The 14,207-nt window shown below is 40.2% G+C and overlaps 1 protein-coding gene across 2 annotated transcripts in view; it reads right to left on the reverse strand.

Annotated features, from left to right (window-relative positions):
- The window catches only part of RTTN (rotatin), a 138,003-nt gene that overhangs the window by 15,069 nt on the left and 108,727 nt on the right, over positions 1–14,207 (reverse strand). For both annotated transcript variants that reach the window (XM_060029205.1, XM_060029204.1), the window contains exons 40-43: positions 13,101–13,318; positions 5,724–5,829; positions 4,876–4,973; positions 2,996–3,073 (exon numbers count right to left, since the gene is read on the reverse strand). In XM_060029205.1, coding sequence (XP_059885188.1) covers positions 2,996–3,073; positions 4,876–4,973; positions 5,724–5,829; positions 13,101–13,318 — 500 coding nt within the window. The remainder of the gene's footprint in view (positions 1–2,995; positions 3,074–4,875; positions 4,974–5,723; positions 5,830–13,100; positions 13,319–14,207) is intronic.

Raw genomic sequence — 14,207 nt, forward strand, 5'->3', positions numbered from 1 at the left:
TTGTAGACCCATGTGCACACATGTGGGCCTTCACATAATGCCCTACACAATTTTATGGAGTATCAATACTCCGTAAAGAGAGTGGGCGGGTTATTCCCAATGTTACTCCCCACTCTCCACAGGCTTGGAGCACAGCCCTACGCCAGCCGCAGATGACCCTGCTTACTGTTTCACACAGAAGACAGACACGATGAGGTACGGGCTCCTGCTCTACTCCGCCGTTCCATCCACACGGTTGATCTGTGTATCCCTGCACTCACCCTTCCTGCCTGGCAGTGAGGAACAGGTGCTCTTTGGGCAGAGACTGATCCGCCCATCTGTGTTCTGGAACACAGCCCCGCGTGCCTCCTCAGGGATCTTTACCCATCTATTAGTTCTTCCCTTCCTGTCTCTTTAATAACTAGGCCCCGATTTGCTCATTTCTGTTTATATTTAAGCACTTTACATGTTAGGAGTAAACATACAGACTAGCTTCCTTTGATGCTATATTCCTAAATTATAACTGCTGCTTTTCAGAACCAAGCTTCTAGGAAGAGTACTCTTAATGCTGTCATTTCCCAGCTATTATTTAATCTTCAGCTTACTTCAATTTCTTTTCTGAACTGATGAGGCTGGTAAAGTCGCTCCTACCTTTACGGCTGTCAAACCCTCAGGCACTGTGGCAACTATTAAGGGCTCTTTGTTCTTTGTCTCCATGCAGTCCCTCTATCCTAGATCACCTCCAAACTCTCTCCAGCATTCCCTTCTCAGCTGTTTTCTGTCTCCTCTCCAATAGTTATATTTTCTGAGGACATGACCTAGGCTTTCACTACGTGCCCTCTTGGGAAATGTCAACAATAGTCACGGCTACAAACACCTCTATGCACTGCTAGCTCCTAAGATCCCCAGCCTGCACCGCCCCTCAGAGTCCCAGAGCCGTGTAATCCGCCGACTACCAGCCATTTCCCACCCCGAGAGCCCGAAGACACTTTACACTGCGATGTGCGAACCCAACATAAGGATCCCTCACAGCTACAGGCCTCTCTGTTAGGCTCGCCTGCGTAGACTTGAGCCTGGACATCGTTCTACATGTCTCTTCTTTCTCCTCAGTCTCTCGTATTTGCTCCCCTCCCTCCTTCCCCGCTCTCCCTGCCTGGCTAAGGTCTCGTCACCTCTTTCTGCACCAGCACATTCACCCCCTCTAACCTTGCTCGCTCTTCATTCCATCTACCTCACACCCCCGGTGACCTTTCCGGTATGGAAACTCCTCTGTGTCATACGTATAGACAGCGGGGTAGGGTGGGCGTGGGTGACTTGGTGAATCACCACAAGAGTGACCAACAGTTAGTGATGGGAGTGTGTCACACACCTCAGGTAAGCTGGAACAGGGAAAGAAATTAAGAATCTTTGCCCCCTAGAACTATGTCTATTCTCAAGAGTAATCTAAATATTCTTCTTTGGATTTATTCCTCATTAAACAACTTGGAAATGCAGAAACACGTGACTTATGGAGAGATTACACTTTCATAGTTGGCTGATGTGTTACAAATGTGAACACTACACTTACAACCAGTACTCAGGCGAGCATCTCGGAAATCCACAGGCAGATCCTACTTGGAAAGTGTGCTGGCGTGTTGCCTGAGTGAGGTGTCACAGATGCATACTAACTGCACCCAGTCACAAGGACCCTAACAAACTCAGTAAATGACACCTCTATTTGGAGTAAAAAGTTTGTACCATTGGGAATCTTAATGAAATCTATCAATGCTTAATTCCCATCAAAATTGCTTTGAAATGTAAATTGTTAGTCATGTGTCTTGAACAAATTATTTTACAGTTTAAGGGATATGTGTTCAAGATGTTCATTTCCTAGATATAGTACATATTTTCCAGTTTTATCACAACTAAAAACAAAAAAGGTAAGAAATTTTTTTAAAAAACGAAACTTCTGTAATTTATCTTCATCTTACTCATTTTCCATAGTAATTCTGTGTGGAAGCTAGTTCTTCAAAAGTGTCGTATCACTATGACCAAGCAAATCAAAGTGTTCCAGACACTATATCCTGTATAACAGCACCAACGGCTGTGTTAAATGACAGCGTCAATGCTCACAGACAGAGCAAAACAACAGAGGGGCTGCAGCAGAGCTGGGAGTGAAGAACCTCCTGGACGCCAACAGGCCCACACTCGGCAATAGCAGTAAGCGATTTCTCCTCTGAAGCAGGAGACACCCTCATCTTCTTTCCTATGCATGCAGACACCTCTACTTATCTCCTTGGACAGTTGTCTAACAACCACCTTTGAAAAAATTCTGCCTTAAGATACATACATAGCCGTGGGACTTCCCTGGTGGCGCAGTGGTTAAGAATCCGCCTGCCAATGCAGGGGACATGGGTTCGAGCCCTGGTCCGGGAAGATTCCCACATGCTGTGGAGCAACTAAGCCCATGCGCCACGACTACTGAGCCCACGCTCTAGAGCCTGCGAGCCACAACTACTGAGCCTGCGTGCCACAACTACTGAAGCCCACAAGCCTAGAGCCCGTGCTCCGCAACAAAGAGAAGCCACCACAATGAGAAGCCCACACACTGCAAGGAAGAGTAGCCCCCGCTCACCACAACTAGAGAAAAGCCCGCGTGCAGCAACAAAGACCCAACGCAGCCAAAAAAAAAAAAAGACATACACAGCCATTCATTCCATCTTAGTTAAAAAAAAAAACAACCGAAATGGCTACCAGTAGGAAAAAAAGAGGCTCAAGTTTGCTTTAGCTTTGCTTTAGCCTTAAGTTAAAGTTTCAGTGATAAAGTTAAAACGCCAACATAAGAAATGTCATCAGGGTTGAGAAATTATGGTAAGATTAGGTGCATCCATTTCTGAGAATGAACACTGAGCTTACAAACCAATCATGCATCAAAAAAAAAATTTGAAGAGTTTTCCGTTTTCCCAAATTATCTCATATAAAATTTAACCTATTTAATAACAGCACTATCAAAATTTTGAAAAGAAGCTCTACTTACTTTACATTCTTCATTTTGATAAAGACAATTTCTTAGGAGCTGCATGGCAATGCTTAACTCTTTAATAAAACCATCTTCCTGTTTAAACAAAAAGCAGTTGAAAAATGTGAACAACAATAGCATATTCCACTTTTTACATATAGTAATTCCTTCTCCCCTGGGTCACATTACAATGCAGCTATGCTCTCACTGCGCCTGATCGCCATAGCTTTGAGGGAACTGACAGGCTAATGATCTCTGAAAGATGACCATATCTCGAGAAGCGCATCCACCAAGAAAAAGCTATTTCTGTTCTATCAAGCACGGAGGAACTGAGATATATAATAAGCTCCATGTTTCATCTCGATAAAGTGAAGCAGGTACTGACTGGTTTTCAGTCATATCAGGTGTTGGCTGACACTCTCAATGATGAAGTAAAGGGCCTCTGCATGAGAGGAAAAAGGAAAAGAGGCAAGAAAAGAAACTGACAAACATATAAGCCCCTGGACCAATGAAATTATCAAATATGGCTTTTTCTTGGTTTCTTATCAAAGGCAGCAGAAACTAGTTATTACACAGACCGCTGCAATAATGGTCTTAGATCTATGTATATATATAATATATATATAAATATAATAGATATACTTATAAACATATACACATATTCATTTTCTCAATAAGCCTGTGTGGCAGATCTTTTTAACCATAGTTATTAGTATTAAGCATTGCTATTATATAAAAACTGTGTTATTTCCAATAGTCCAGATATAGAAGCAACCTAAGTGACCACTGACAGATGAATGGATTAAAAACGTGTATATATCCAATGGAATATTACTCAGCCACACACACACACACACACACACACACACACACAATCCTGCCATTTGCAGTGACACAGATGGACCTTGAGGGCACTATGCTAAGTTAAAGAAGTCAGATAGAGAAAGACAAATGCTGCACGATTACACCCACATGTGCAATATAAAAAACAAACAAACCCCAAATAAATGAACAAACCAAACCAAATAAAGACAAACACGGAGATACAGAGACCAGAGCAGTGGTTACCAAAAAGGGAAGGGATGAGGGGGAGGGCAAAAAGGGTAAAGGGAGTCAACTCTACAGTGGCAGATGGAAACTAAACTTTTGGTGATGAGTATGGTGTGGCGTATACAGAAATAGAAATATAATGTTGTACACATGAAACATATAATGTTATAAACCAATGTTATCTCAATATAAAATATAATTTTTTTAAAAACCTGTGTTATTTCAAGTTTACAGTGAAAATGCAGCTTGAACATGAGTCCAGCAGACTCAACACTTAAAAGAGACATTCAGAAGTCACGGAAGGAAATAAACACGATTAGGAATATGAGCTCTGCAACCACCCAGATACGGGGCAAACAGTGGCTTTATCCATTATCAGTTATGTGACTGTGGTGTCATGAGTGTGCAGGGAATAATAAATATGAAATGTTTAGAATAGTGCCTACCATATAGAAAACACTTAGGAAGTTATCTCATTCCTAGTGAACCTATGAGAGAAAGATTTTCTTTTTGTAGTATAAAAATGTATCACGCACACTCCAAAATGCTTATAACAACAACATATAATATATAAATCTCATTAAAAGATTTTCAAGTGAGAACTAAGACAGACAGACAGACAGACAGACAGACACACACACACACACACACACACACACACACACACACACACCCCGAATGCAAACCTGCTAATGTAGAAATCCCACTAATTTATTTGGCTGTACCTTTCTTCTAAAACAGACACTCATTTCAACCAAACATTGGTGTCATTTATAAGCACAAGGATACTGGAGAGATGGGTCTACGTATGGCCATTCCTGCCTCCCAGAATTTGAGAATTCAGTCACCTTTTTCTTCAGAGCTGCCCTCCCAGGCCTCAGAGATTCCAGGTTCAGCTGTGCATGAACGTGCTTCATCTGCTCCACGCAACTGTCTATTAGATGGGCTGAGAGGGAAAATCCAAAACAATCAAAAGGATATTCCATTTCCAAAAAAGTTAAAACTACACATAACAAACTCTCAAAAAAATAACATTTTCTATTTCCAACCAACTTCATTTTTGCACTTTCAGTGAGATGTTAATGAATCAGAGGATAAAAACGTAAGAGAACTAAAATGCTAAAGCCCACTTGTTTTCAATTTAGTATGATCCCACCCACGTCTCATTTACGTTGGAGGCGTGCAGAGTTTGTTTCAGTAGCAAAGTCACAACTCAAATTAGTGGGCTCGATGTTGCTGCTTGATGTTCTCTTTCATCTCTAAGACCTGTGTTCCCTGATTCCAGATGAGAAATTAAGACACACAAGAGGGGAAATTTCTATGAAAATATAGGATCATCTAATGCAGTTGTTATTACTATCAAAAGTACGTGATTTCTTCACGTGTGCAATATGTGCTTATAGTTAGTATTATGAAATTGAGTGATGTGCTACTTTTAAAAGCTTCTCTAATATTTAGATATAGATTCTCTGGAGTCAGAATCATTACACAAAAAATAATCTACGTGCGTAATCTTTTTATTTTAAAAGTAATGCATGTTTACTATGTTTCTGTACAGGGAAAATAAAACCTATATTTTTTTAGTGACACTAAAGTTCTTTACACTTTGAGTCCAAAGAAAATTAAAATGAACACGGAGTAAAATATACGAATTGAAAGCATGCCATAAAAGGAGCTGATGTGCCAGGTGGCTCACCCTTCAGAGCGTGTTTCTGTGCTCTTCTACTGATGGCCAGAAGCGACATCAGCGCATTCACAGCGACTCTTTTCAGGACATCTCTGGAGGATTTTACTTCATAACACTGCAAAGAACATATATCAAACGGCCTTCGAGAAAAACTTAAGCTGGAGCAAAATGGTTGTGAATAAAAGATGCATTCCATTTAAAAGCTATGGTTAGTTTTCAACTATTCCATGAAATTCACTGGAATCTGATAAATTATTAAGATTTGAGAATGCTGTGTGGATAAGACTGAATAAGAAATTTATAATATGGAAAAGACCAAAAATCATTCTCAAAGACTCATCATCTAAAGAAAAAAGCTATGTTTAGTACTAACACATAGCAAGTTTATACACTTAAATTCACCAGGAAATATATGAACACGTGTAATTTATTTAAAAGGAAAACTTGGAAAACTGGAATTGGAGAACTGTTATCAAATTCCTCCTGTCTTCTTCTTGAGACACATTCCCCTCCCTCAATTTCTACTCAATGTACCCCTGTATCTCAGGTGATTTGGTTCTTTCCACCTTTCATTTCTATAGCAACATTAACCTATCCTGTGGCATGCTTTTCAAAAAAATATTACTTAATTTTTTTACTCTCACATAAATGAAAAAATCACTTGTACTTTTGAAAATGCTGATATTTTGGTATATTTCCTTTATACATTTGAATTTATGAGTTAAAAATCTTTCATTATAAAAAATTCAAGTATGTGTAAGAGTAAAAAAAACAGGATAACAAACCCTCATACTCTTTTAAAACACTTTTGGCTGAAGTATTTTAAAGTAAACAGTAGATATCATAAAATGGCACACTCCAGATCACCTGCCTCTTCCCCCCACCCCACCCCACCCACCAGGGTTTTTCACTGTTGTTGTTGAGAAGCTGAATAAACCAGATCAGTCATCCTGCAGAATGGCTCGCATTATGGAACAGTCTGTTTGCTTCCTTGTAATGATTTTAATTTGTCTTCTCTTCTCTGTTATTTCCCATTTACTGGGTATTTTAGCTCTAAAGGGTTGACTAGATTCAGCTGAATTTTTCGTGGTAAGATTCTCATGTGGATATATGAGTACATTTTTATTACAAGTTCAAGGGGTTCATAAGCTCAAGTTGAAGAATCTAGAAGTTCTTCATTTGGTTTATAAATATTAGATATCATTCAAATTCATAACTTTTCCTTCTACCAGTAATTTAAAAATGATCCAGCCTTACAGTATTATTAAAATTAAGCTTAAATGACATAACTTTACATAAAATATAGCACAGCATAATTATACAGGTGCAACTCCATTTACAATTCCAGCCCGGCCTACACTTGGCAGCATGACACTGGAGGAGCCTGCAGAGTGGGGGCGCCTCCCAGCCCTCCCACCAGGGGCAGTGATTCCATCTTAAATATCTCACTTAGGTCGCTGCCTCGAATCAAGCAGGTCCTGTCTGGCCAATGTTAGATATTAAATGGCCAGGCCAGGGATGCTTGATAAAGACCATGCTGAGTGTGACCATGAGAAAGGGGTGAAAAGGCAGTGAAGTGTTATAGGATGATGAATATCTATGGAGTATAATCATTATAGTTAACTATGAGAATCCCAATTTGTCTATAAACAATCTTCACCATTAATAGGAAAACTGCTCTCACAAACACATCCTTATTGAACTTGCACATATTAGTGATATGAGAAAAACAAAACTGAGCTCATTGAAAAACACTACTATCTGCAGCAATAAGGGAAAAAAGGAGGTAAGACTTCTAAGGAAAGAGCTGTGCACACAGATGTGTCTTTTATTCTCTCGTGAAATCTCATTAAAATGAGAGAAATGGGATTAAACACACACACACACACACACGTGCACGTGCAAGTCTGGAAACTAGAAAGTCGATGGATGAATGGCCAATGCATTCGCAGGCTTGAGAATTCTAAGCGGTGAGTGAGAAAAACTGAGTATCACCCCAGTCCATACACTGAATTGACAACGGCTGAGGAAACTTAGTACCATGTACCCCGGGAAGTGAGAGTGAAGGAGGACTGTTTGAAAAATCTCTGAGAAGCAGTTACATGGGACCAGATTCTTCCCATCAGGCTCTGTGCAGCCAAGCCACTCTTCCTCCCCAATCCTTGTAAAAAACTGGAGGTTTAGTCTCTGGAGAGGATGAGTTAGAAGGATTCTGAACTGGCAGAGATTCGGCACCTGTGTAGGTGAGGGTGTTCTACTGAAAACAACGAAGGATTAAGTGAAACTGTTCAAATTAAATTCTAAGACCCCAGCTCTCTCCAACTTTGCTGCAAAACAGTTGGCGGGTGGGTTTTCAACCCCAGGCAGGAGGTCGGAAGATTCTGCTCTCGGGAATGTGACAAGCTCACCGAGACAGGGTCACAAAATGACCCAGCCAGATCCCTCCCGCACAGAGCCTGCAGCTCACCAGCGCCGCTCACAGGCTCAGAGCATCCACCTGCTTTACGTCTTGCAGTTTGAAATATAGCAGACAACCAAGATTACCAGACATCTGACAAAAGCTCCCACAGCAGGGGATAGAAAACAAAATAATGAGAGGAAAAAGAAGAAAAGAGAGATTATGTAGGAAGAAGAAAACTTAACAAAAGTTCCCAGCACACAGAGCCTATAAAGTGGAGGGAATGTCAATGAAGTAATTAAAAAACAGGAGTTTACAGATGAAAAGAACCCCCGAGAAAGCCCAGCACAACAGAAAAAAGAGACCCACACCTAGGTACTTCATCAGGAAAATGCAGAATATTAGGGACAAAAAATAAATTCTAAAAACTTCCAGGAGAGAGATACCAGGAATCACAATGACTTCAGAATTCTCTACAGTAACATGAAAAGTTAAAGGAAATAGACGAATGCTTTTAAAACTCTGAAGTGAATGTTTTCCAGTCTAGCATTCTCACTTGGCTAAACTATAAATTAAATGGAAGCATGGCTAGATTTCAAAAAACCCTCCTATGCACCTTTTCTCTGGAAGCTGCTAGAAAAGAGACTCTACCAAAAGAAGGCACGGGGCACAGAGGGTCACAGGAAAAGGCAGAGAGGTGAAGGAATTCCCCAGGAAGGAAGTGAATGGAGACCCCAGGAGGACACTGGGCACCAAGCAGGTCAGAAGGAATCGGGAGTGATTTCTTCCAGAAGATGAAGCTAATATAAGTTCTGACATTTCTGAATATACTAGGAAGACATTCAATGGCTGGCAAAGAACAAGGGGCTTTCCAGTGATAAGAGAAAACTCATCAAATGAAAAATAATACAATTACCTCTAAGGAAAAAGAAAGCTGTGCAGGAAAAGAAAGGTGAACACTGCAACATGGTTCAATTGTGTATAACGTTTTCACAGTTTAACACTACACCCTGGATTTAACACTACATCCTAGTCAATGTGAAGCTATATAATACTGGGGGAATGAGAGGGGAACTCACTGAGGTTGGGCACGTAGGTGGCACATGGAAAGAGAGTTCAAAGTCTCATTTTCCACACCAGAAAATCAACAGAGTCCAAAACTGAATAATCAAGATAAAGAAATACAAGCATGTTATTTAGAGACACAGAAGGAAAACTATAAAATAATAAGCTAGGGCTCCCCTGGTGGCGCAGTGGTTGAGAGTCCACCTGCTGATGCAGGGGACACGGGTTCGTGCCCTGGTCTGGGAAGATCCCACATGCCGCGGAGCATCTGGGCCCGTGAGCCATGGCCGCTGAGCCTGCACGTCCAGAGCCTGTGCTCCGCAATGGGAGAGGCCACAGCAGTGAGAGGCCCGTGTACCGCAAAAAAAAAAAAAAAAAGAAAGAAAGAAAGAAAGAAAGAGAGAAATAACCTCTAGTAAATCCACACACTTTTCAACATAGACCGAAGGCCAGAGCACAGGATTTAATTTGGTCTCCCACTTAGCTCTTACTGCAGACTGACAAGGAGCTGCAGCATCAGAGCAGGACACCCTGTAAGGGTGAGGAGCCGGGCGCAGGAGGGGAGGCTAAGATTCCACATACGACAGGTGAAGTGACAGACGACTAGCTACTGGATGACGCAGACATGCAAAACAAGAGGATACAGAGCGAAAAACCATAGGCAGAAAGAAAATAAGAGGACTCAATGTAATTTGTTTAAATGTTACACAGTTTTTGATATAACTCTTTCTATATACTAGGTGATCTAGGCTTTTTGCTTTCCCACAAGGTACTAAAGTAGAGAAAAGCCTTTTTAATTACAGTGAACATTCACTGACACAGCAGAATCTCAAATATATGACAAGTCTTCTCTCCAACAGATTTACTGTTGAATTTTACCACTCACTAAGCAGTAGTGCAAAACATACCTCCTAAAATGTGACATAAGAGTTTGCTGTTTCCTTGCATTACTATCCTTAGATATCATATCAAATAAAAAGAGTAAAAATAATCCAACATATCAATTACAGACAAAACCTATTATAGAGATAGCTTTTACTAATCTCGTTATCTATACGTATTTGCAAATGAAACATATTGAGTATCTCACTAGAGAAGGCAAGATCTCCATTAAGTCAAACGTGTTCAATATTTTATGTTCAAAAGACAGCTAACAGTTTCTGAACCTGAAAGCACCTCAAAACAGAATTACAAAAATTATGGAAAAATAAACATACGTGATTTAAGAGATGAGTACCAAATGCAAACTTTCAACATGTACCATCTGTAGGATACTGCTGTAAAGCAGCCATTACAAAAGATTCTCTGTCAAGACATTTTAATTGAAGTTACAACAATATAATAATTTATCAGGAGACGGAGAATTTTAGAGCCAGCAGAAACTGAGCAATAATGTAATACAATCCAACCATTTGCACTGAAGAACAGAATCAGAAAAGGTTAAGTGATATGCCTATGGTCACACGTCTAATATTTTTTGAGTACAGTTTTACAGAAAATTTAAATACGCCTTTGAAGGGCAATTTCAGAATACTATTTTTTCTGATAATTTAAAGACTATAGTTTACTTTGCTTCATATAACTCCTGGCACAATTCATGGCTCACACGGATATATGTTAAGAAACATATGTGATTTATTATAATGTATTGCTGCTTAAAGCATTCTAACAATATTTTAATTCACATATCATCTTTATGCAGGGCACTGTAAAGAAAACACAGTATCTGCAGTTTAACAAGTTCATTAATAAATGTCCCATCTCATGTCAGGCATACGTTTTTCTCATAAACTGTCATAGGTACAATTCCTTTCTCTCCTTTGTCTTAAATTTCTGTGCCCTCCTAACAAAAGTCACATATTCATATTCTACTGTTTACATGAGCAAGAAAAGTATGATTTATTAGGAAACACGATTTAAATAACTGGTTAACATATCCATATCCACACAGATCTTATATCTTTTGTAATGTGGAAGAAATGGGGAGGAAAGTTAGCTAATCATCAGGAAAACCACTGAGATACCCTCTTTCCCTGAAGAGGAAATCATGTTGGCACAAGCAAAGGCCCCTCGCCCAGGAGAAGAGTGTTCTGCCAAAGCCAAAGTTGGGAAACTAGTAATGATTTCTGATCGGGGCTGGGGAAGAACTTCGGTAAAGTGTAAGTTTTAGTTTCCTGCTTATAACACAGTGGTCCTTTGGTATCCACAGAGGATTGGTTCCAGGATCCCCGTGAATCCCAAAATCTGCGGAGGGTCAAGTCCCTCACATAAAATGGCCAAGTATTTGCATATAACCTAGGCACATCCTCCCATTTACGTTAAGTCATCTCTAGATTACTTCTAATACCTAATACAATGTAAATGCTATGGAAATAGTTGCTGGGCATACAGCAAATTCAAGTTTTGCATTTTGGAACTTTCTGAAAATTTTTTTAAAAACATTTTCAATCCACATTTGGTTGACTCCACGGAGGCAGGACCCGCAGATACGGAGAGCCAACCATATTCCTTAAAGTGCAAAATCGGACTCAGTTAATCATGGGGGAATAAAGCCTATTGTTGTGATGGTGACTGAGACAATCAGAACAGTGTCCAGTTTGGGTTCTAAATTAAGAAAAATCGAGTGGAATGAGTGAGGGAGGAGCTACAGGAAGTGGTGGCTTCCCAAGAATACGTGTCTTTGAGGAATACTTTGGGGACCTGTCCCCTAGAGCTCCAGCTCCTGAGGAAGCTGCTGAGACAGAAGACGAAGTGTCGGGGAGCCCCTACCACGCTCTTTCCTGTGCCGTGAAGACCACTAGAGTCCTCTAGGCGAGGGGGACAGAAGTCCCCGTGCAGCCTGCGAGCCCCTCCACGGGCAGCTCAGGCGGGGCCAGGGGCTGCCCCTGCCTCGGCCACTTCCGCACCCCAACACAATCAGGCTGTCATGCCAAACACACAAGGGGCCATACCAGAAGGACCTGCGCGACCACAACGATCCCGGGCATGGGAGGAGCAAAGATCCCAGAACCCTAGGTAGGCCCCAGGGACGGCGGCAAGTGGGCAGAACACACGCTGACTGGGAAACGTGGCTGGCTGCCCGGGGAAGCAGGAGCAAACCCTTCGATGTGCCCACCCACCACTGACCCACCTTTCAGTGAGAAGACAAAAATCATAAAACCGTATGATGATTTTCTTTTAATTTTAACTTTATTAGAGTATAGTTGATTTATTAAATGTGATTATTAAAAAGAATTCTTAATACTGAAAAATCTAGTAATATTCCTATTTGTAAAAAGCTGTGCAACTCAGGAAACACTTCCCGTTTTTTTTTTAACTGTTAATCTATATATAAAATAACAATACTTCAGCGGCTTTAGAAAGTTTTCGATGAAACAAAATTCTTGGTTCATATTTTAGGATTGCAAAAAATAAGTTTACAAGATAAAATAGGCAGCAGGGTTTGGAAAGGGGGCATTTTCTCAGAAATATGCCAACCACGTCCACCTACCTCCACGGACATACACCTTAAATATATAGCTCATTTACAGTAGAAGCCAAATGCCATTGAGGTAAAAATATTTTCAAAGATGTAAACATGTCTTGAAAGTGGCGATAAATTATGAATTATAGCTGTATTCCTGAAACATGATCATTCTGGTCATGATCCGGCAAACTATTTTGATAAACAGTCGGATTTAAATTACTAATGTTTCATTTTGAATTTTTACATCACGTGTATTAAAGAAACCGATCAGCATCAGAGGAATGAGACTGGAGAGGAGATGGTTAATTTAACTTTATATATTTTTCTATTATTTAAATGGTCATAATGAGCATTGTTTTTTAATTCAAATGATTGAAAAAATTCTTACAAGACCAAGACTGAAAGTCAATTCATTTAAAAACTAAACCAAATCTTGAAAAATTAAGAAATCACATACCTGAAGAATTACTTCATTAAGTTGTTCTAGAGATTTCTGACTTTCCTGGGTTTTATCAAGAAGTGAAGCCATCATTGGACTGTGGCATAAACTTGTTTTATCCTTATCCTGGAGATACCTTTTTGCTTCTTCAGTCAGGAGAATAGAAAGGAATTGCAGGCTGGCAGTACACAGAGTGGGGCAGGTGCTAGACAAACCCACACATTTGCAGAACATATCTGAAAGAGAGAATAATTCCATATGTAAATGACTGAAAACGTCTTCAAAATTAAAGAAGTTAATCAGATTTATCTGAGTAATGAAGTTTATAGTTTTTTAATTTCTAATGAAGTAAAGCTTATTAGCACACGAATAACCGTAGTGTTTAAAGGTAAGTTAAACAGTACTAAGACAACCTACTGATGAAGGAATCTAATTTTCATTTTGTTCTTTTTATATAGGTTCTTTTTTTTTTTTTTTTTTTTTTTTTTTTTGCGGTACGCGGGCCTCTCACTGTTGTGGCCTCTCCCGTTGCGGAGCACAGGCTCCGGACGCGCAGGCTCAGCGGCCATGGCTCACGGGCCCAGCCGCTCTGCGGCATGTGGGATCTTCCCGGACCGGGGCACGAACCCGGGTCCCCTGCATCGGCAGGCGGATTCTCAACCACTGCGCCACCAGGGAAGCCCTATATAGGTTCTTTTTTATATGAATGTGAGTGTGTGTGTACAAGTGTACATATACACAGTATCTGCTAAAATAAGATCTAAAATAGGAGGATTACATATAAATGAGTACTGATCCCTCTGGGGTCTACTGGGGGACCCAAAAACACTCTAGAGTTTTTGAGTTTTTATTTCAGTGCTAACCTTAAAAAATAGTTAATGTAACTATACTCTGGATTATCGAGATTACTATTTTACAAATAAGTGTGATTGTTTTTCTGTTTTCAAACACGTTGATGCTAAACAGTACTTAAAACAAGACCCAGCTTGCAATGTTGGCATAATGTAGGAACAAAGGTTTCAAAGTAGTTCAGAGAGAGAACAAGAGTGATTATGAAGTGATCTGCAAGTATAACAGAGAGGAAAGAATAGGCAAACAAACTCAAAAGAATCTAGACTAAAGCAG

The sequence above is a fragment of the Delphinus delphis genome, chromosome 13 (genome assembly GCF_949987515.2).
Source record: "Delphinus delphis chromosome 13, mDelDel1.2, whole genome shotgun sequence".
Lineage (NCBI taxonomy): Eukaryota > Metazoa > Chordata > Mammalia > Artiodactyla > Delphinidae > Delphinus > Delphinus delphis.